The sequence below is a fragment of the Equus caballus genome, chromosome 19 (genome assembly GCF_041296265.1).
Source record: "Equus caballus isolate H_3958 breed thoroughbred chromosome 19, TB-T2T, whole genome shotgun sequence".
Taxonomy (NCBI): Eukaryota; Metazoa; Chordata; class Mammalia; order Perissodactyla; family Equidae; genus Equus; species Equus caballus.
The window spans coordinates 11,612,420-11,634,265 of NC_091702.1; the positions used below are offsets into that span (position 1 = coordinate 11,612,420).

General features: G+C 41.6%; 2 protein-coding genes across 7 annotated transcripts in view; both read left to right on the forward strand.

Moving 5' to 3' along the window:
• The window catches only part of MLF1 (myeloid leukemia factor 1), a 43,628-nt gene extending 41,406 nt beyond the window's left edge, over nucleotides 1–2,222 (forward strand). For 4 of the 5 annotated variants that reach the window (XM_023623205.2, XM_023623206.2, XM_070243174.1 and 1 more), the window contains 2 exons: nucleotides 228–366; nucleotides 1,919–2,222. In XM_023623205.2, coding sequence (XP_023478973.2) covers nucleotides 228–366; nucleotides 1,919–2,024 — 245 coding nt within the window. In that variant the 3' untranslated portion in view covers nucleotides 2,025–2,222. The remainder of the gene's footprint in view (nucleotides 1–227; nucleotides 367–1,918) is intronic. The other variant, XM_070243176.1, reaches the window with a different exon arrangement.
• A 5,969-nt stretch (nucleotides 2,223–8,191) lies between these two features.
• Nucleotides 8,192–21,846, forward strand: part of GFM1 (G elongation factor mitochondrial 1) — a 47,795-nt gene continuing 34,140 nt past the window's right edge. Inside the window, exons 1-8 of one of the 2 annotated variants that reach the window (XM_070242356.1) lie at nucleotides 8,192–8,405; nucleotides 9,315–9,467; nucleotides 10,341–10,473; nucleotides 11,164–11,472; nucleotides 13,905–14,021; nucleotides 16,106–16,256; nucleotides 20,482–20,639; nucleotides 20,995–21,079. In XM_070242356.1, coding sequence (XP_070098457.1) covers nucleotides 11,471–11,472; nucleotides 13,905–14,021; nucleotides 16,106–16,256; nucleotides 20,482–20,639; nucleotides 20,995–21,079 — 513 coding nt within the window. In that variant the 5' untranslated portion in view covers nucleotides 8,192–8,405; nucleotides 9,315–9,467; nucleotides 10,341–10,473; nucleotides 11,164–11,470. The remainder of the gene's footprint in view (nucleotides 8,406–9,314; nucleotides 9,468–10,340; nucleotides 10,474–11,163; nucleotides 11,473–13,904; nucleotides 14,022–16,105; nucleotides 16,257–20,481; nucleotides 20,640–20,994; nucleotides 21,080–21,846) is intronic. The other variant, NM_001433603.1, reaches the window with a different exon arrangement.

The following is a 21,846-nucleotide window of genomic DNA, read 5'->3' on the forward strand; positions in this document are numbered from 1 at the left end:
AAAAACCGGATCATCAATAACCAAATTAACAATAGGAATAGGAGAGGAACAAACAGAAAAGTAAGTACTACCCTGAGTCAAAGCCTTTATATATGAAGCAGTTTCCTGCCTCTATCTTTAGGTTAGGCTGATGGAAACACAGGCTAGAAGGAAATGTGTAGGGAGAGAGGCAGTTACTGACAGTTGATACTGTAGTACTTACCCCTTTACTTTGATATTTAATGTAGGTGATGCTCACGCATTTGATGATGAGTGGCAAAATGAGATTTTGAAGTACAAACCAGGGGGACAATGGCGCAATCTAGAAAACACTAGGATGCGCAGTGTTGGTCATGAGAATTCAAGATCCCAAGAGCTTAAAAGAAGGTAAAGTCATTTTTAAAATAATCTGTGTTTTTTTAAAGAAGAACTAGAAGAAAAGTTAGTAATTTTACCTCTGTTATCAGGAAGTTTTGGTTAACATCTAAGTTGTTTGTAGCAACAATATCTTTTGTGAAAGATGTAATAATTTTACATTATATCTGAGTATTCCACACAAATTTAAATTTGTATCTGAAAACCAATAATATTTTAGGGCTGTATGATTAGTAACTCACTAGCAAATTATGCTTTACAAGATAGGGGCTAAAATCCTCCTAAGGAAAAGTAATGTGCTATAATGTAGTTATTCTTGTGAAACAGATTTTAATCGGGATAGAGTGGGAGTCATACATGGTAAAGATGTTATTTTCCAGAGATATGATAAGGAGAAAGAGGCTGTATTTGAAAGGCATTAACAAAACTTCCCTAGCGAGTCAAAATTTAGCATTTAATGGTAAATGCATTTTTAGGGACTTGTATCATATGTAACATCTGTATTAGATATTAGATATTTTGGAAGAGTTTTGCAAAAACTTTAGCCTCCTTTGGAATTACCTTTTGGAATAGCTGTGAAATATAAATGTGCTGAAATCACATCTTAAAGATTACAGAGATTTTTATATATTTAGTATATATTGTAGAGTTACAATTTAATTTGGTTCTCTAAGGAAAAAATTGAAAAAATGGCTAACTCCTAATTACACGAGAGAGAGAAATGGGGTCGGCGGGGGGGGCGGTGCGTGGTAATGGAGATTGGCCTCAGCAGGCCCTGAAACAGAAATGTGCTCTGGGCTGCAAAGAGTGGCGGGCTGCTGCAGAAGGCGCGAGGCTTCACAGCGCCAGCGGAGGGCAAGTGGTGTCAAGCCAATCAACCCTTGTGCAGAATTTCATGTTAGTGTCTTTTATTTAAAAATACTTGTTTAGGAATTTAGAGCCCAAATATTTTCTGTAGAAAACTTGCTTCCGTATTAATTTTAGATATTTGTCTCACTTTGAAAAGTTTATTGATAAAAATCTAACAGTGCTAAGTTTGACTATGGAATCCAGCTCCCAATTAGAGAAAACATGCTCTTTATAGATGATCCATAAATCTGGGGCTGTATCAATGGCATTTTCTGTAAACTAGCACCATCCAGCAGAACTTTCTGAAACGATTTTGTGCGAAGATGAAAATGTTGTGTATCTGTACTGTTCAATCTGGTAGCCACTAGCCACGCTGGCTGTTGAATCACGCTTGAAATGTGGCCGATGCAACCGAGGAACTGAATTTAACACTTTTTGTTTCACTTTAATTAATTTAAATGTAAGTGATGGCTGGCTAGCAGCACCATGTTGGACAGTGAGGTTAAACTGAAGGAGCTCACTGTGCCTCGGGAAGGCAGCTGTTGCTCTCTTAAAGGTTGAGAGAAGTCGTCTGCCATATGCTTTTCAAAGCTGTTAAGGAAATTTGAAGATAAAACTCTCCTTAAGTTATATTCATTTTTAACAAGTGTGTATTAATTTAGAAACCATTGACCATTTTAAAAATGGTATTAACGTTCATGTGTATATTTCTCAGGGAGAAACCTCATCAAAGTCCAGCCATTGAACATGGAAGAGGATCCACTGTCTTTGTGGACAAGCTTAACATCAAAGGCTCACCTGTGAAAATCAACAAAAAATAAATAGCTGTGCATGTCATTCTAGTTTTGGTTGTTTTAAGAGAGAAAGTGATGGTGCTGGGTAATACACAGAAGACCAATCTCTTGTTGTTAAATCAGTACTGTACTTAGCAGCTTTCTTCTGATTATCTGAATGTTCTTGCAAGTGTAGCTTTATACTGTTCCTACTTTAGGAATAAAACTGATTTTCAACAATGCAAATAAGTTGTTATTCTGTAAAACTCTTTGCTTTGAAACATACTAATTTTTAAAGCACGCGTGCTGATTTTGCTTTCCACGTTATTTTCCTCTCGGCTGTGTGTCTTTTAGATATTCAAGATTGAATGCAGAGCTAGTTCTGTTATATATAATTAGTTATACGAAAGTAAAATGTTAAAAAAGTCTCTTTTCACTAACAGTATACTAGAGTGATGTGAGTAAAGATTAAAATTATTTCCCTCAAATTCTTTAAGGTGTTTTGTAGCCAGCTAGCTTAAAGATTTTTTTTTAAAATAAAGCAAAATTATACTAGTGCTGTTTTGTGAGAAATTAGTTATTATTTTGACAAAGAACATAAAGAATCATCAAATAGTTCATTTTGAAAGAAACAGATTTTAAATTGCTGCTATATGTGTTTTCTTCTTATAATTTCTTTGCACAGCATATTCTTTTTTGTTCTATATTGCGTTCTTGACATTCATCAGACTTTATGCTGACCTTTCCTTTAACTTTAAGGTAACATATTTCTGCTCTCCTTTCCCACAAACAGCTTAATCTATCTCGACGGAAACATTCTAAAGTTAGAGTGTCCTGGGAGAAACTCTGCTCAGCTTTTTTGTGACATTTAGAAAAATGCATTTGATATTCTGCAAACCTGAATGATTGGTTATCTGAAAATGTCTTAGACAGATGATGTGTGTGTTTGAACAAGATAGTTAATTCAGTTGTTCCCTTTTTCATTATACCATATATAAAAATCAGGTCTAGCTTGTTTATTCCAGACTTCGTGGTAATCTGTTTTTATAAAAGTTAGTTTGAAGTTTATGAGAATATAAAATCTTAACTCTTAAGTCTTTGTTGTTTGAGAAAGTGTTTCTGAGCCAGCCCTGATGGCCTAGTGGTTAAAGTTTGGCGCATTTGGCTATAGCAGCCCAGGTTCAGTTCCTGGGCACGGAACCACAACACTTGTCTGTCAGTAGCCATGCTGTGGCAGCAGCTCACGTAGAGGGCCTTAGAAGGACCTACAACTGGGATATACAACTATGGACAGGGGCTTTGGGGAGGAAAAGAAGAAAAAGGGAGATTGGCAGCAGATGTTGGTGCATCTTTCCCAGCAAAAAAAACCAACAAGAAACAAGAAAATGTTTCTATCAAGGAGAAAAAGAACAGAAAATCTGCTATCACTCTCTCATGCTACTGTCATCCTTTTGTAACTTTGGAAGTAGAACTATGTGATTGTGCTCATACTCTTCTAATTTTCTGTATCATCTCCTGTTAATTTTATTAGTGTTTCATGCCTTTAATTTGCCACTAAAATAAGATGTGTATGTGTCGATTCATTTTTATAATGGAAAGTAATTGAGCGTGTATTACTTAAAGATGTTAAAATTTTCCCCTTATGCATATTTTAGCATACTAAATACTATAACATATTGGGAAGCTGTCATAAGGCATACATTTTAAATAACACTTTTGCATAAATTCTCTTGATAGAGCAAATCTCAATAGACACTGTGATGATTCCCCTTTTCCCTAAATCATTAGGCTGATGGTATCTTGAATCATTATATTCAAATATGAAAACACACTTTAATAAATAATTGTACTTAGAACAATATAACATCTATACATCATATAGCAGAGAATTCATAGAAACTTTTTTCCTCCCAGTTTGTTTACCATAGAAATCAAATAAAAAGTGAATTAAGCATGTATTTCTTCTTATGCCACAGTGCTCCCTAGGTGCCACTTATAAAATAGGTGACATATAGAGATTCAATGTCAATTCTTTATGTCTACATGATGCTGAAAGTGACTTCAGAATTTATTTTTACCGTAATGCTAAAGTCAACCAATATAAAAAAGAAAGCTCTCTGTAGCTTGTAGTTCACATACTTTTTCTTTATGGATGACTGTTGTTGTTTCTGGAACCCGGGGTCTTTTGGGAATGCAAGGATATTAACAATTTGGTGAATGTGACCTTGATAATAAGGCCAAGTTGCATACTTGGGCTCCGTGCCACTTTAGTGATTTTCCCGGTACCTGGCAGTATCAGAGGTTTTCATTACTGTACCTTCATGGCTCCATTATCCTGTACTGTCACAGGGCAGTTGCAGGAGCACCTTGGAATCAGATGTGCCCTGCATGTCACAAAGTGATGGTGTTAGAGGTGGGGCCTTTGGGATGTGATTAGGTCAGGAAGGTGAAGCCCTCATAAATAGGATTAGTGCCTTTATAAAAGAGACCCCAGAGGACTCCCTTGCCCTTTCTGCCATGTGGAGACACAGTGAGAAGTTGGCTGCCTATGAACCAGGGAGTGGGCCCTCATCAGACACCGAATCTTCCCGGCACCTTGATCTTCAACTTCCCAGCCTCCAGAACTATGTGAAATAAATTTCCACTGTTTATAAGCTAGCTGATCTGTGGTATTTTTGTTGCAGCAGCCTGAATGGACTAAGACAGTGGTCTTAGGCTGACGGAGCTAGGACAATTTGGAGTCTGCTGAGGTTTGACCTACACCCTCGCTGCAGTGAATTAGGACCTTCCGTTTGGCAGTAATGTACATATCTGAGGCCTCTTGAGGCCCCCTGTCCCTGATTACATGGATTTTGCAGTGCATCCGCATTCTGATGATCTCTTTGACCCCGATGTCATGCTTATTGTCTCCTGGGGTTTGGGGAATCTGATCAGACTTCGGAGTCCTCTGGTGAATTTGGCTTTAAGTCCCATCTCCTATCTTGTGCCTGCCCGCCCACCATCTTCTATTGTCGGTGAAAACTTTCCTCAGTCTTTGTGTATGAGAAGTCGGCTTGGGGAGAGACCTTCTGTCCACCCACGTTGCCTTCTAACCCCACGTTTCTCAGGTTAGCAGTCAGGCGGTCTAACGTTAGGGTTAAAGCCCGAGGCAGACATGGAGTGGTTTGCGTTTGATAGAGCATCAGGCGGCTTTCCATGGGGCTGTCAGCGGACGGACTTGTGCTACCTGCTGGCGCAGCTGCAGCCCGGAATCGTAGTGGCCGCTCTGGGGAACTTTGAAATGAACAGGACTTTCACTGGAGAGGCGCCTTAGAAGAACACACCAACAGAAAAACAGCAGACAAACCCTCAAGGGGAGAGCCTCTGTGTCCTTCGTCTAAAAGAGACCACTTTGTTTAGGTAGACCACTCACCTTTCATGTCATTCTTAAGGGCTTTTTCACTGTGTGGCTAACATTTCAACTTTCTCTTCTCCGTGAAGAGGAAGGCAATCAGCCTTTTCCAGGGGTACTTTCACGGTAGTAGTATCAAACTCAGTAACCGAGGAGGCCCATCAGACAGGGGCTTTAATGCCTTAGCAGCCTCTGTAGGCAAACCAAAGCCTAGGCCTGTAGCGCCCCGGGGCTGAGAGCTGCGACCGCAAACCCTCGGGCCCCAGCCACCCACCAGGCTTCCCAAAGAGGGCGCCCGCGGAAGCCGCAGCCCGCCGAGTGATCGCCTTGCTTGGCCTCTGCCTCTTCTCTACAAAGTCTTCCCCTGGCTCCCGCTGGTGGGCTGTTCCTGACCACTTCCCATTTGCTGCTGCCAGATTTCAACCCATTTTTGCTCAAAGTCAAAATTTTTAATATGCCTCAATTTATCTTTTAATGGTATAAGGCTGGCTCTAGCTCACCTTTTTTCCTATTTCTCTTTTTCCTCTCACTTGAAAATTTTTAAAGATGAATTCAGAAAAAAATAATTTTGTCATATGTGCAATCTAGGACTATCTGGTGCAAATGAATATCCAAAATGGCTAAGAGAAAAAAGCCAATAAACTATTTGTGCTGCTTTTGCATAAAATGTGGACGAGCGAATTTAAATAATAGCCTTTGCTATTATGGTTATAAGCAGAAAGGTTTTAAGATAAAAGAGGAGCTTTTAAATATGATTTAATGATTATGAATATAAGGTTTATAAAGTATTTTTAAAAAAGGTTTATGAAATATTTCTGGTAAGTGGATGAATTTGGGCAAACTAATGAATGAATATTTCTTTAAATCAACTATATGTCTTCTCCAGGTTTTATTATTTAAAATTAATGCTAATAAAATATTCTAGCTTATATAAAACTAAGGTTGAACTCATGATTTAAATTTTCTAACTTTCCTATATTCATCTTATAGGTCAAATAAGTTATCACTGACTCACCAATTATGTAAGGTTACAAAATATAAAATGGTGTTTAAATAAAGCTGTAATACAGATATCATTTAAAGGGGTTTTGACCTTATGAAATTGTAATTCTATTAATTATAAGGACCAAATGTGTTAGCTAAAATTGTAATTATTCAAATCCTCAGGTAACTTCTCAAGACCTTAGAAAATGTGGAATTAGCCCTTGGATACTTGCATAATTTATAAGTGAAAAATGGTACAAAGCTTTGGTCACTAAAGATAGTTTCAATGTATCTTTATTCTTATACATATACAAGTGACTGGATTAAAAGAATATGCAAATGCTTTGGATGATACCATATATGTGTATTTTGCCATTGTAAAACTTAACAGAGGTACCATATAATGTGTACACATAAGAATTTAGCTAGAGACTTCTTGTTTTTTTCTTTTAGTTTCCTCTGTGGAGAAAATAGTTGATCCCTTTGGTTAAAAGTGATTAATAAAAATAAGATATACTTTGTATAATAATTACGGAAAAATATGAAAATATACACACATAGAAGATAATGAGTATGAATTTTTCCTCAAGGAAACTGTTAAAGTGGTAATTTCAGTGTAACAGATGTACTGTTTTATATGTACTATTAAATTATATCTTAAAATTTTATTACCATTTACATAATTATGTGTTTATATATTTTAAACAAATACATATAAAGGCTTCTAAGACAATCTTCGAAAGTCTATAAATGAAAAAGTTTATTTAATGGTATATTCAGTGTTAACGGATTTATTCATCAAAGCAGCTTAATCTTTTTTTGTAAATTAATATATGGATGATATACAAAAAGTAAATTCGAAATTCATTACTGAGTCTCTGGTTTTACTTGTCCCTTGTAATTTCCTCTGATTTCTATTTATTCGATCTCGTTCATTCCACAAATATCATTGAGCACCTAGCCCACGCAGGGCGACACAGCGATCCACAGCCCAGTCACTGTTCTCACGGCATTGACCTCACTGGGAAAGGAGACAGCGCTCAGGTGTGTGAGACGTCTGGTCTGAGAAGCGCTCTGCAGAACGAAGCCGCACGAGAAGAGCGACGGGGAGGAGCTCGCGGGCGCGGAAGAGCCGGGCCTGGAGCACCCCGTTGAGCGGCCGCCTGCACGGAGGGAAAGCGCGGGCAGGAGCGGCCGGGCGGGGCAGGGGGCAGGGGGCAGGGGGCCGGGGCGGGAGAGGCGGGCTGGCGCGCGGCCCCGACCCCCGGCGAGGGGTTAAGGCACGCGCTGCCAGGAGACGGCGCGCTCACAGCGACTGAGCGCGGCACCGGCTGCGGTTTATGAGATGAAGACGACTGCAGAAGACGGTGCTGGGAGAGAGATCAGACGCTCCGTTTCGGACATAGTTCGCGATGCCTCCAAGTGGAATCGTCAAGGAGGCTGTCTTCCATATGAACTGGCCCTAAAACGCCTAACACCGAAGAACGACGGAACGTTCGAGATGAGAAAAAGCACTTGTAATTGATAGTTCAGTCATCATTTTTCCACATTCTTTTCAGGTCGTGTCCTGTAGATAAGTATTTTTTCATATCTGTGATGGTAGCATAGATGACAACTGCTCTTTTTGTCACTTAAATTCTGTTAAAAAACGTTTCTCCAGGTTGCTACAGTTGGCACCACATCCCAAGAGGCTGCAGCGCTCTGGGAGCGTGCAAGGCTGGATGAGCTCGGTGAAGCGACTGCAGCTCCTCTTCCTCGTCGGCAGAGGGCGCCCGGGCAGCGGAGGGCGCTGCTCGGCCCTGAAATCCGGGAGCTCCTCCCTCTTTCCCTTCGTCCCTCCGCGCTCGCGTCCTTCGCCCCGGAAGTGCTCTTCAGGCGCTGCTGGCCGGCGTGACTTTGAAGGTCTCCCGCCGCGGTGCCGGTTGCTGAGCATCCCGGAGCCGCGGGCCCTGCGCGCCCGTTCTGCGCCGGCCATGAGGCTGCTGGGGACGGCCGCGGCCCTGGGGCGCGGGCTCCCGCGGGTCCCCGCCGCGCTGGGCTGGCAGGGGAGGCAGGTAGAGTGCCCGGGGAGCGGGGCCGAGCCCGGACTGTCCCCTGGCCGCGTGGCCCTCGGAGCGGCCCGGGCCCCTCTCCCTGTCCGTGCCGGCCGCGGGGCGCGCCCGGGGGGCTGGCGTCGGGTGGCGGTGGCCCGCTGTGCCCGGGCCTGGCGCGCGCGGCTCGCAGGCTTCCCTGGGTTTACTCTGGAGGCGCCCGGCGCCAGGGTTCCCATTAGTTTTACCCGCCGCTTCCAAGTTGTGCTTCCCTCTGCCCACAAGTGACCGCAGTGCACTTGGATGTGCAGCCCTGTGGGCAGTGGTTTACATTGTGTCTTAATTCCATAAAATGCAGGATTCTGCCCTGTCCCCCCCGCCCCGCCCCGAGTAAAATAAAGTTTAAAAAAAAGGCGTTAACTTTGTGTAGAAGGAATTGGAAACCTTTTGTGGGCTGCGTTAGAGCTGTCGGTACCACCGCGTGAAGCACGGAAGTCCTCGGACGGCCTTGCTAGCTGTGAACGAGACTAAGGGGGAAGGGGAAACAGCAGAATTTAAGCTGAAAACTCTAGTTCCTAGTAAAGTAGTTGTTAGGATCTATCTTTCTGATTTTATTATCCCCAGTGTATACTTTCAAACCTATAACATTTGATAAAAGTAGTTGTCCCCTTTTAATTAATTATATAATTAATGCGAGCATCTTTTTCTGATTGGTTGATTATGTATTTGTTTTCAGGCTGTGTCTTCTCTGCTCTCCCCTGCAGCCTTCCCTTTGGTTGCGGGAGTTGCGGTGGAGACGTGCCCTCTTTTGCCTTTCCAAGCTGTGTCGTATGGTGTTTTGTGTCCGTTGAGTTTCTCTGGAGGAGCGATGTCCGCTGAACCCATGCTCTCTCTTAGAAAAGGTGCACTGAATTGATCTCTCTTACTTTTCAGGTTAATTGGAAGGTCTGCCGATGGTGTTCATCAGGCGTGATTCCCAACGAGAAAATACGAAATATTGGAATCTCAGCTCACATTGATTCTGGGAAAACCACATTGACAGAACGGGTGCTTTACTACACCGGCAGGATCGCAAAGATGCATGAGGTGTGTGGTTGTGGTGGGCTCCAGAATAGTCAGAGCTTGGTTTTACTTGTTTTGTAGTTAATGGTTTGATAAACTTCACAAAACTTGAAAGGTTAAAAGAATGGTAACCGTGGATCTCTAGTCAGTCATATCACACAGAGGATTGCTCAAGTTGGCCTGAAATGTTGCTCTCAGGAATCCGTCTAGACCATCACTGTGGGTATCCTGAGTAGATTGTCTTTTAAGAATGTTGTCAATATGATGTACCCTTCAACAGCCATTAAAATAGTATAAACATAATTTTTAATGTTATTGAGAGATGTTTATAATGTTAAGTGGAAAAAATGGTTTTAAATAATATATAGTATGAGCTTGAGTTAAATTCATGTAGCAGAAAAAAATTTTTTTAAATCTTGACACTCTCTTGAAGAAATTACTATATCGAGTGACTTAACTTTCCATTTAAAAATATTTCTTCAGATAAAAGGTCGTCTTGTTAAATCATACGCTTTAAAAGCTGAATCCTTCCCACCTGGGCCTCAGACTCTACATGCAGCAGAGCAGGGCAGAACCCGTTCTCTGAACATCTGCTCCCGGACTAACACGAGGCCGGTGGGCAGGAGCCGGGCAGAGGGAGCAACAATGGCTCTCAGACCAGGTGATCGCTCTGTGGGAGCCCTTGCTGGGAGCAGCAGTGAAAAGAGGGTTAGACAGTTCACAGAGGGTAAAACCTATTACCAGTTTTCTATTTCATGAGATGATCTGGTTTGGTGATTAGGCTTCTTTGGAAATTGCCCAGTTAACCATCTGTGTTCTAGTTCCACCTCAGTAAAGACTTCTTTCCTTCTTGGAATATAGGGACAGAGAAATCTGAATCACTGTGCTTGTGTTTAGGTGAAAGGTAAAGATGGAGTTGGTGCTGTCATGGATTCCATGGAACTAGAGAGACAAAGAGGAATCACTATTCAGTCAGCGGCCACCTATACCGTGTGGAAGGATGTCAACATCAACATTATAGATACTCCTGGTAAGCTGAGTTCTTGGTTTTGTTGCAGCTTATTTTGGCAAAAGCCCATTTAGTTCTTTTCTATTCTATGACCCAGCTCATTGTTGAGTATCAAATAATACTCTAAAGTGTGACTGTGAATTTCCTATTAGAGAAATCTGACTTGGGACCTAGAGCATTTCGTCCTTACGTAGTTTCCTTGAAAAATAGTGCAAATAATTTGTGAGTGGGAAGGTTCTCACGTTTTATGTGTTGTAGCTGATCCAAAGGTGCCCATGTCCTGGTATCTTTTTGAAGTGATTTGGGGCTCTGGACCTTATGCTGGGTGAATGGTATGAGTGATTTAAGAAATCCACATTCTAGGGGCCGGCCCCATGGCCAAGTGGTTAAGTTCGCATGCTCCCCTTCAGCGGCCTGGGATTTTGCCGGTTTGAATCCTGGGCGTGGACATGGCACCGCTCATAGGGCCATGCCGAGGCGGCATCCCACATGCCACAACTAGAAGGACCCACAACTAGAATATATATACAACTATGTACTGGGGGGCGTTGGGGAGAAAGAGGAAAAATAGAATCTTTAAAAAAGAAAAAAGAAATCCACATTCTAATTAGAAGACTTATGTCGTGAAAGATAAAAAACTTTTAATTTTGCATGTTATAAAAAAATCAGACCGCTCTTTAAGACTTTCCCACACTTCTTTGTCTCATTTAGGGCACGTGGACTTCACAATAGAAGTTGAAAGGGCCCTGAGGGTGTTGGATGGTGCAGTCCTTGTTCTCTGTGCTGTCGGAGGGGTGCAGTGCCAGACCATGACTGTTAATCGTCAGATGAAGCGCTACAATGTTCCATTCCTAACTTTCATTAACAAACTGGACCGCGTGGGCTCCAACCCAGCCAGGGCCCTACAGCAAATGAGGTACCGAGCCTGAGAAAGGACAGGGGTTGTGACCATCTGGATAACAAACCTTACCTCCAGAAGTACGATTGATTCAGTGTCACTGGAAAAAGAAATTTATTTATGTGAGTGACTTATCTTAGTAAGTGGAACACTGAGGTCAGTAGTTTGATTTGTGTTGTGATCTCATCAACTGCCTTCTCTGTAAAATGGTGAAAATATGACTTAAATTGTAGGGTTGTTGAAGGTGAATTCAGAAGACAATCTGGCAATTACTGTTTTGCTGTACTTAGAAAAGTTATAATCTAGAGTAGATTTTAAAAGTTTGTTAGAGCTGTCGACATGATTTTGACTCCTAGTGACACAGCAGAGTGGTGTCTTTCTGCGCCGTCCTCTCACCGTATGGCGCTACATCAGAAGTATTCCACTGCTATTCACAGGGTTTTCATGGCCACTTTTTCTGGAACTGGGTGACCAGGCTCTTCTTCGCAGTCTGTCTAGTCTGGAAGCTCCACTGAAACCTGCCCACCATGGGTGACCCTGCTGGTGTTTGAATTCCTGGTGGCAGAGCTTTCAGCATCACGGCGACATGCAGCCACCACAGTATGACAACCAACAGAGGGCTGGTGTGGTTCCCTAATGGGGAAACGAACTCAGGCAGCATGGTGAGAGCGCCAGATCTTACCACTGACCACCAGGCCTGGCTAGATCCTAAAAGTACTTGCATTTACTGAGACAAACCTAAAAGATCATCTTCAACTAATTTTAATTAATGCCCTTAGGTAGTCTGCTCTCTTCCCTTGCTCTCATGTGGTAACGTATTTGCTGAGACACAGTAGCACTTCTTTCTGTTCCAGATGTTACCCAGTGGTATTTGTGGCATTTTACATTTTGCACAATACTGTGTGTGTCACATAACCTTGAGAAGAGTCCACGTTTCGCTCTTCACCCTTTGTAGCTGTGTAAATGGAGCTGTAGCGTTCCCACTCAGCTTTCCCATGGCAGAGCTGATTGATGGGTGTAGGCAGTCGGGTTCGTGGAGAGACTGAGTGATGTGTCCAGTGCCAGGAGGGATGGTGCTGAGGACCTTTGTATCGCTGTGTGCACAGATGGAAGTGAGCTATTTGGGAACATGAGAATGAAATTTTTCTTTATTGGGTGTTTGTCATATTTTCTTGGTAAAATAGAACGTTTTCACTTTTTTGCCTTTATTACTTATATTTTACTTGTGCTTGGCAGTAGTGGACTCTTCCCAAGTCTTTTTCTGAATTCCAGGAAAATTTTCTGTTAGCGTTTATTTTTCTACTTTGGTTCTTTAGTCTACTCTCTTTTTTTTTTTTGAGGAAGATTATTCCTGAGCTAACATCTGCCGCCAGTCCTCCTCATTTTGCTGAGGAAGACTGGCCCTGAGCTAACTCCCGTGCCCATCTTCCTCTTCTTTGTGTGTGAAACGCCTATCACAGCATGGCGTGCCAAGTGGTGCCATGGGTTCCGAACCGGTGAACCCCAGGCCGCCGAAGCGGAATGTGTGTGCTTAACTGCTGCACCCTGGGCTGACCCCTACTCTCTTTAATCTGTTTTCCCATTTTGTAACTCTCCTTAAACAGATTTTGAAACTCCTGAATCTCGCCTTCTTAACTTTTCTGCCATACTTTCTGTCTCCTCCTCATTTTGCACTGGGTTACAAGAGAATTCTTGAGGTCAGTCTTCCAGCTTACTACTCTGATATTCATCTGCATCCCTTCTCTTGTTTAGCCTGTAGTTTTCTTTTTAATTTCAGCAATTATATAGTTAATTTCCATAAACTTTCTCTTTTACTGCAACATCTTTGTTAATAGAGGTAATTACTTCTCATCTTTACACTTTATTTTCTTATAGTAACTCTCTCTTTGGACGTTAGTTCTATTTCTTGAACTCATGCCTCTCTTTCAAGCTATTGGTTTCCTTAAAATATTTGGTGATTGTTAGTTATCTATCCATAGTTACAAATGGGGGCCTAAAGTCTAGACTGGATGTTGGTAGCTGGAGCCCATTTCTTCTTGAGGGAGAAGCCCTGCTGGTGAGTGTGGCTTCTGTTCAGTGGTTGGCCTGAGTCGGGATACGGGCTGGTGACGAGTGTCTGCCTTTAGCACCTACTCTGAGAGTCTTCCCCTAAGAACTTCCTCTTCAGATGGCAGTACTCGGCTTCACGAGAGTCGGCTGATCCGAGAATGAGGCGTGGGCACAGTTATCCCACCATCTTCAGATTTCCTGGCTGACTACCCATTGACCTGTTCTTCCCCCTTCGGTTTCTGATCCAGGCTATTCTGGGGATCTGATGGCAAAACACTTACTTTAGAGTTCTTTTTGTTGCCTAAATAGGGTTGTGGCTTCCTGAGCACGAAGAGTTTGGTTGTCAGTCTGTCCCTGACTGCCGTATGTCTTCCATTCTGACCTGCTGGTGACACCCCTCGCTGTCCCACCTCATCTGCCATAGATTTCTTTTTATATTTATTTTGTCATTTCAGAGACATTTGGGGTGAAGAAAGAGGTAAACATATGTATTTTTATTTTTCAGGTCTAAGCTAAGTCATAATGCAGCGTTTGTGCAGATGCCCATTGGTTTGGAGAGCGATTTTAAAGGGATTATAGATCTTATTGAGGAGCGAGCCATCTATTTTGATGGAGACTTTGGGTAAGTATTAAAAATATATTAAAATCTTACATTTTAAAAAGTATGAAAGAGAAGGAAAAGAATGAGTTCTTTAAACGCAGAGTAAACATCTTTTTGAAATGAGGCTGGGAGAATATCCTTTAAGCTGATTCTGTTCCAATGCCTTTAATCCTGGTTTCTTCCTATTTTGCTTAGTATTCATTCCAAGGGAGAGTGTGTTAGTTTTTCGCTAATGGATTTCTATCACATTGTGCCCTGCCTGGTGTGGTGGAAGGAGGCCTTCAGCTTGGGCTAGGAATGCAATCTCTCTTTTTCAACTTATTTATTTATTCGTTCATTCATTCTGCAAACTTTTTTGGAGCAGCTGCTATGTCTTGGGTCTTGTGACAAAAACTGTGAAGAAAATAGGGATCATAAATATTTTCTCTGCCTATTTCATGAGATTACAAAGATAAAAAGATTAATATGTAAAGGCGGTTAAAAATTGCACAGATGTGGTTTGGGCAATATAAGAAGCAAATTGCTAACTTTTTGACATGGTATTTGGTCCATCAGTCCACTTTTGAGTGACCTTTGCATACAAAGCACTATAATTGCCCAGTGGTTATCAAACCACAGCATTCAGAAAAATCCCCTGGAGAGCTTGTTAACGCACATGTTCCTGGATCTTCCTTCGGAGATTCTGATTCAGTACATCTAGGGTGGGGCCTGGAATCTGCGTTTCTGGAAAGCCCCCAGGTGATGCTGATGTTGCAAGTCTGCAGACCGCACTTTGAGTGGCACTAATCTAGACAATGTGGGGAGTGGTAAATGACCCTTTGTTCTGAGGAGTGGCCCCAAGGGCCTGGCACTTTCTCCAAAGGTACTTCTTGAGGGATTTCCTTCCTCTGCTATGGAACTGGGATTGCTGGTCCTGCAGGTGGGTGAGAGGGCCTATGATCAATTAGCTGTAGAGTTTATCTCATCTTGTAGTCAGGGAAAAGATGGAGGCTGTCCAGCGGATGAGGCATTTCTCTCACTTTTCGTGTGACCGCAACAAAGTTTGTCTGTCCTTCCTTAGAATGTAAGGCCCAAGAGGACAGGGATTTTTGTCAGCCTTATTCCTTCATGTCCCTAGCCCCAGAACAATCTGGTACGTAACAGGGACTCAAAACATTTTGGTAGGTAAAGGATTAAATCCACTTCCCCAGAATTACCAGGGCACACGTTTCTGTCCTCTAAAGTGAAGGCTTGTCAACTTTGTTGTGCATCAGAACCCCAGGTGGAACCTCTTAATATGCCTGCCCCTGCTCAGCGCTGGCCCGCCGGGCATGTGTATGTTCTGATGTGAAACGCTAAGGGTCAGGGAGCTTGCGGGAAGGAAGGAATTAAGCTCTAAAAGCTGTGAAGAGCATTCTTTAGGATAATAATTATTTTCTGATCATTTGCAATTGGCTTCTTTTACTTTTTTTGATTTAGAAATGTGTTTTCTGAAAAGCTTATTATTTTTTGACATTAAGTTCCATTTTTAAAGAAATACTTTGAAAACTTTCCGACTGTTGTTTCTAAGTGTCAGGTGTATCCATTTCTTGGTTGTGTATGTTTTATTTGTGACTCTTAGCTATTCGGCCCCTAGAGGAATGAAGCATTGGGATCAAAGTTGAAGAGTCTGCGTATTTAGTAACCTTTTTTTTTTTTTTTTACTGCAAAATGGGTTAGTCTGTGTTAAAAATTATGTGATTGGTTTGTTATTAATGGAAAGCAATGGAGTCGGGTCTCTAAATCTGCTTGTTAGAGACCATGATGTTCTGATTCATTTGGGCAATAAATTTTCAGGTGCTCACATGGGCTTTGGGGTCAGACTGGTTTCGAATCCTGCCGCTTCCATTCACTAGCAGGACACCCTTGAGCGGTTTGCTCTGGCTGTGTCAGTGAAGTATTTTGCCCACTGTTTTGTCTGAACTTTAAAGCTGTATGTTAATCTTATTTGCCGTTATACTGCAAATATATCAGAGCTCTTTATCATCTGAAAAAATATTTTAGCCATTGGTTTATCTTTTTCATGGGTGCTTTATGTGTTTAATCGAATATCCTCAAAGTACCAAAATAAACGTTTCTTTTCTTAGTCAAGTTGTTCGATACGGAGAAATTCCGGCAGAATTCAGAGCAGCAGCAGCTGACCGCCGGCAGGAGCTGATTGAGTGTGTTGCTAATTCAGACGAGCAGCTTGGTGAGATGTTCCTGGAAGAAAAAATCCCCTCTGTTTCTGATTTAAAGGCAGGTGCCGTCGAACTGGGCCTTAAGTTGACAAAGCACGAGGTTGGGGGTCTGGTTTGCAGTGAGGAGATGTGATGCTTTCCGATGGGCTTATTCATGGAATCTGAGTAAACTTATTTAACATGATTGCTTTCTTCAAAAAGTACTCGAGGGCTAGCCGTGTGGCCTAGTGGTTAAGTTCATTGTGCTCTGCTTTGGCTTCCCGGGTTTGGATCCCAGGGCAGACCTACACCACTTGTCAGCCATGCAAGTGTGTAAAGTGGAGGAAGACTGGCTCAGGGCCAGTCTTCTCAAGCAAAAAAAAGAGGAGGATTGGCAACAGAGGTTAGCTCAGGGCGAATCTTCCTCAGGAAAAAAATAATACTTGACATGGTCTCGTACTCTTTTTTTTTAAGTAATGAGTTATGTAATATTTTTAAATGGAAAAGGAGTCATAGTTTGTTCTAGAAAAAAAGATACTTAAATAGCTAACCTCTTGGGTATGTCCTTATTAGAAAGAAAGAAGATATGTAGAGAAATGTTACAGCAATAAGAGAGGTTAAGAGACAAGGCTGCTGGGGCTGGCCCCGTGGCCGAGTGGTTAAGTTCGCGCGCTCCGCTGCAGGCGGCCCAGTGTTTCGTCGGTTCGAATCCTGGGCGCGGACATGGCACTGCTCGTCAGACCACGCTGAGGCAGCGTCCCACATGCCACAACTAGAGGAACCCACAACGAAGAATACACAACTATGTACCGGGGGGCTTTGGGGAGTAAAAGGAAAAAATAAAAATCTTTAAAAAAAAAAAGAAAAAAAAGAGACAAGGCTGCTAAGTGTTTGCTGACTGCATGTTGGTAGTTACACTGTTGTACTGTTTGGAAGGCTGTATAGAGTCTTTCATTTCATTGCTCAACTCTTTACAAATAAAGAGAAGATCCCTGCCTAAGACTGGTAGCCATTTTTTGATTATATGTTTCTGCATAGAAGATAACAAATGACCAATAAGCACATGAAAAGATGCTTAAGATTGCGAACCATGAGGGAAAGCAAAGCAAAACCACAGTGAGATACTGCTTCATCCATTAGGATGGCTATTATTTCAGAAAAACAAAAAAGCAGATAATAGGTGTTGGCAAGGATGTGGGGAAATTGGAACCCTTGTGCATTGCTGATGGGAATGTAAAATGATATAACTGCTGTAGAAAACAGTATGGCAGTTCCTCAAAAAACTAAACAGAACTACTGTATGATCCAGCCATTGCACTTGTGTATACCCAGAAGAGCTGAAAACAGGGACTCACACGTACTTGTCCACCAGTTTTGATAGCAGCACTATCCACAGTAGCCAGGAGGGGGAAATGAGCCAAATGTCCGCCAATGGATTAATGGATAAGCAAAATTGGTATATACATGCAATGAAATATTATTGAGCCTTTAAAAAGGAATAAGATTGTGATACATACTATGTGAATGAACCTTGAAGACATTATGCTAAGTGAAATAAGCTAGACACAAAAGAACAAATATTTGATTCCACGTATATGAGGTACACAGAACAGTCAAATTCCTAGAGACAGAAAGTAGAATAGTGCTAATCGGGCTGGGGAGGGGCCGAAGGGGGAGTTTACTGGGGACAGAGTTCCAATTTGGGATAATGAAAAAGGTGTGGAAATGGATAGTGGTAATGGTAAGATAGCAATGTGAATGTACATAATGCCACTGAACCGTAAACTTAAAAATGGTTAAAATGGTAAATTTTATTTTATGGACATTTTATCATTATAAAAAAATGACTGATATTCATTTTGTCTAACCACTTCATGCACTTAGCAGAAATCACATAAGTAATTATTGTGTGTAAAACATTGCACTCATGGAGTTTCTAGGTCAGATGCCCAAGGAAGGAACTGTTGAAGCTGAGGATGCTTACTAATATATCTCATAACTTAGTCCTTTACCACTCACAAAGCTCACCACCTCAGTTCTCTGATGAGTACGGAACACAGTGTAGGAAGGGATAGGTCTGGCCATAAATAAAGTCAAGTATTGTGTCCTGGGAACCACAATAGAGAGTTAGGTTTTTATCTATTAAACAGAATGTGGAAGAGGTCCCCACGACCACGCCCAGGTTTGTTGACTAGGAGGACTCACAGGACTCAGGACATAGTCACACTCAAGGCTGTGATTTCTTACAGAGAGAGGACATACAGCAGAATCAGCACAGGGAATAGGCACGTGAAGTGAAGTCCAGAAGAAACCGTGTGTAAGCTTCCACGAGTTCTCTCGCAGTGTAGTCACGTAGGCGTGCTTGACTCCTCCAGCAGCAAGTTGTGCCTGCGCCTGTGAAATATCTACCAGGGAAGCTTCTCAGAAACTCGGTGCCTAAGGTTTTATTGGGGGCTGGTCACATGACACCCTCTACCTGGCATGCACCAATTCCTGGACTCCCAGAGGGAAAGCAGGTGTTTAGCATATACCACATTGTACAGTCTTGGCCCGGTGAACCAGTCTTAGCACTTCTGGGAATGCTGGGCACCCTCCTGAAATCCTGGTTCCCAGACACCAGCCAGGGGCCAACCTTGCAAGCAGGCCATTCTCAGGATAGCACTTCCAGTCCTGCTGTGTTTACTGTTTTCTGCACAGGATGCGTGGGTAACTTTAGTTTCTGTATTGTTGGATATATTATTATTAGAGACAGTGGAAGTCAACAAAGTGTTTCTTAAGAGAACAAGGGAAAATTTTGGAAAAGTACAGCTTTTGTTAGGCTGGTATAGGAATAGTTTTTCTATTTATCTACCACTCTCATTTGTTTCTCTATCCAATGGATGTAAAGTAAGCATGGTAAGATTCTTATATGCCCCTACTTGCGTATAAGGGAGGGGTGGAAAGTCAAGGATGTGACCATGTGGCCTGGGTAGCCTCGGTGGTTAGTGACCTAGCCATTTTTGGTTCCTAGCAATGGCAAAATCAAGTTGCTAAGGTAGTTTCAAATAGTAATTGTTTTTTTGCCGTGCATGTTTTCCCCTGTTCTGCTCTGTTTTATCATGCTAGCTGTTATCTTACTTTTCATTTTCATGATGTTTAAAAATTTTGGTTATAAATATTTTGCTTTAAGCTTTTTGAGGGTAGTTGTTTTTTTTTTTTCATGAGGACTGACAAATAACTGTATGCTGGCTCCATGTTTCTGCAGAGGTAGGTTGTGGCCACAGCACTGCCCTTGGCCTCTTTCAGCTGCAAGAGCTGACGCTCCACTGCTTACGCTTGGAGACCTCCTGGGCCATTCGGGCACCTGGGGATGCAGCCTGAGGCCCACTGATAGGGCTTGCACTAAAGCCTGGCGTTCGTTATTGTAGAGCCTCTTACTCTCATTGCCCTTTATGATGAGTGATCCGTACCGCTGGACTTCCTGTATGTATGTTCTTTTAAAAAATAAATAAATAATCAAGTGTTTTCTAAGGTATGCCTTTTTTTGGTAAGGAAGGTTGGCCCTAAGCTAACGTCTGTTGCCAATCTTTCTCTTTTTTTTCCTCCCCAAAACCCCAGTACATAGTAGTATATTCTAGTTGTAAGTCCTTCTAATTCTTCTATGTGGGATGCCACCACAGCATGGCTTGATGAGTGGTGTGTAGGTCCCTGCTGGGGATCCAAACTGGTGAACCCTGGGCTGCCAAAGTGGAGGGTGCGAACTTAACCACTGCCCCTCCAGGCCGGCCCCAAGTGTTTTTAATAGATGATACTTTCATATGGTTTAAAATTTTTTAAAGTATACAAAGATATACAGTAAAAAATCTCCCACCTGTCTCCCCTCTGCTCAGTTCTCTGCCCCTCCCTAAAGCAGGTTACTGGTAAATGGTTTCTGTTGTATCTTTCCAGAGATTTTTTTTTTTGCATGTGTATAACTTTTCCCTCTATTTTGTGCAATTGTTAGCATACTGTTCACACTCTTCTGTGTATGTGTCTATTTTCTATATGTATGTATCTTTTTTTGCCAAATTGAAAATTAGTGACATTCCAAGAATGTTGAAAGCCGTTGTACAGTACGTAGCTTCCAAGCCCTGAAAAAGGAACTGATTTTGTTTCTTTTTCTTTGTATTTTGACCTTAAGTTATAGAGAACCTGATGCTAGTCTCCGCTAGAGCCAGTACTCCAGAGTATCAATGCATTTCATTCATTTGTTGGTTTATAATTGATCTGAAACAAAAAATGTAATTTTTAAGATTAACTAATCATTAAATTTTTTTCTGTTGCAGCTTGCAATCCGAAGAGCTACTCTAAATAGGTCCTTTACTCCTGTCTTTTTGGGAAGTGCCTTGAAGAACAAAGGCGTCCAGCCTCTCTTAGATGCTGTTTTAGAGTATCTACCGAATCCATCTGAAGTCCCGAATTATGCTCTTCTTCATCAGGAGGAGTAAGTCTTGCAAACTGACTCCTAGTTTCTGCAGAAATACGTTAACACCTACGCAATATGATAGCAATGGTTCCTTTAAGAAACAGACTTTTTTAAGCACGCATTGATTATTTTTCTTTCCTGTCTCTACCAGATAATTTCTGTATTTTTTAGTCTGCTCTGGTCCTGTCACCATGTTGTAACTAAGCCCAAGGAAGTTATTCTTACTGATCTCTTTCAAAGAAATTTCATTTATGTGAGGTCAGAAATGTTTAACACACGTGCATTTTCTTAGCTAATACTCTGATGAAATAAATTGATATAAAAGAAGTATTAAATATTGCATCTCATAGATTTATGTTTCTTTTATTTTAAGTGATTCAAAAGAAAAAACCAAAATCTTAATGAACTCCAAAAGAGACAGTTCTCACCCATTCGTAGGCCTGGCTTTTAAACTGGAGGTAAGTTGCTTTCTAATGTATTTAACTGCTGTAGGTAGAGATTTTCTTTTCTTTTAGGTTTTTATTCCTATTATAAATTGACTCATAAAAGATTTGGTTACAGGGTTCTCTGCTATAAAGTTACTCTTTTTTCCCCCTTTTGATACTGACTCTTTAGGAGGAAGTTACTATGCACAGCCACAGTTAAGGGGTGGGGCATCAGCTCCACCTCCTGGAAGGAGCAGCATCTACATTAACTTACTTGGGATTCTTCTATATGGGAGAGTTGTCTCTTCACCCCCGTTTATGTGTTTATTCAGTCATTAGTTTATATCAGTATGGATTCATGGATATTTATTTGTAGTTTGAGTTGTAATCCAGTAGTATGTCACTTATTCTGTTGCCCAGCTTTGGCCAGTGGAGCTCTTTCCGTTGGCTCCTGTGTCTCTTTGACGTTCTTCAATGTTTTGCTTTTTTGAATACTTCCTTACTTTGTGGCATTACATGGCCCAAGCCCTAGAATCAGCCATTTCTCTAGGAGCACTGATTCCTTTTAATCAAGAATAGTATTAGGAACCAAGATTTGAGCATGGAGTGTGCTTTTTGTTGGGATATTGTTGCTTCTGTTCCTAATATTTTAAGTGGGGAAAAATGATGGATAAGTTAGAAGTGTGAAGAGTGGTTATTTCTGGGATGGAATTTTATTTGGGGACTTTTTCCTAGTTTTTATTTTTAAATTTTTACAATCTACTTCTTATTACTTCTAAAATGAGAAAATAATTTTAAAT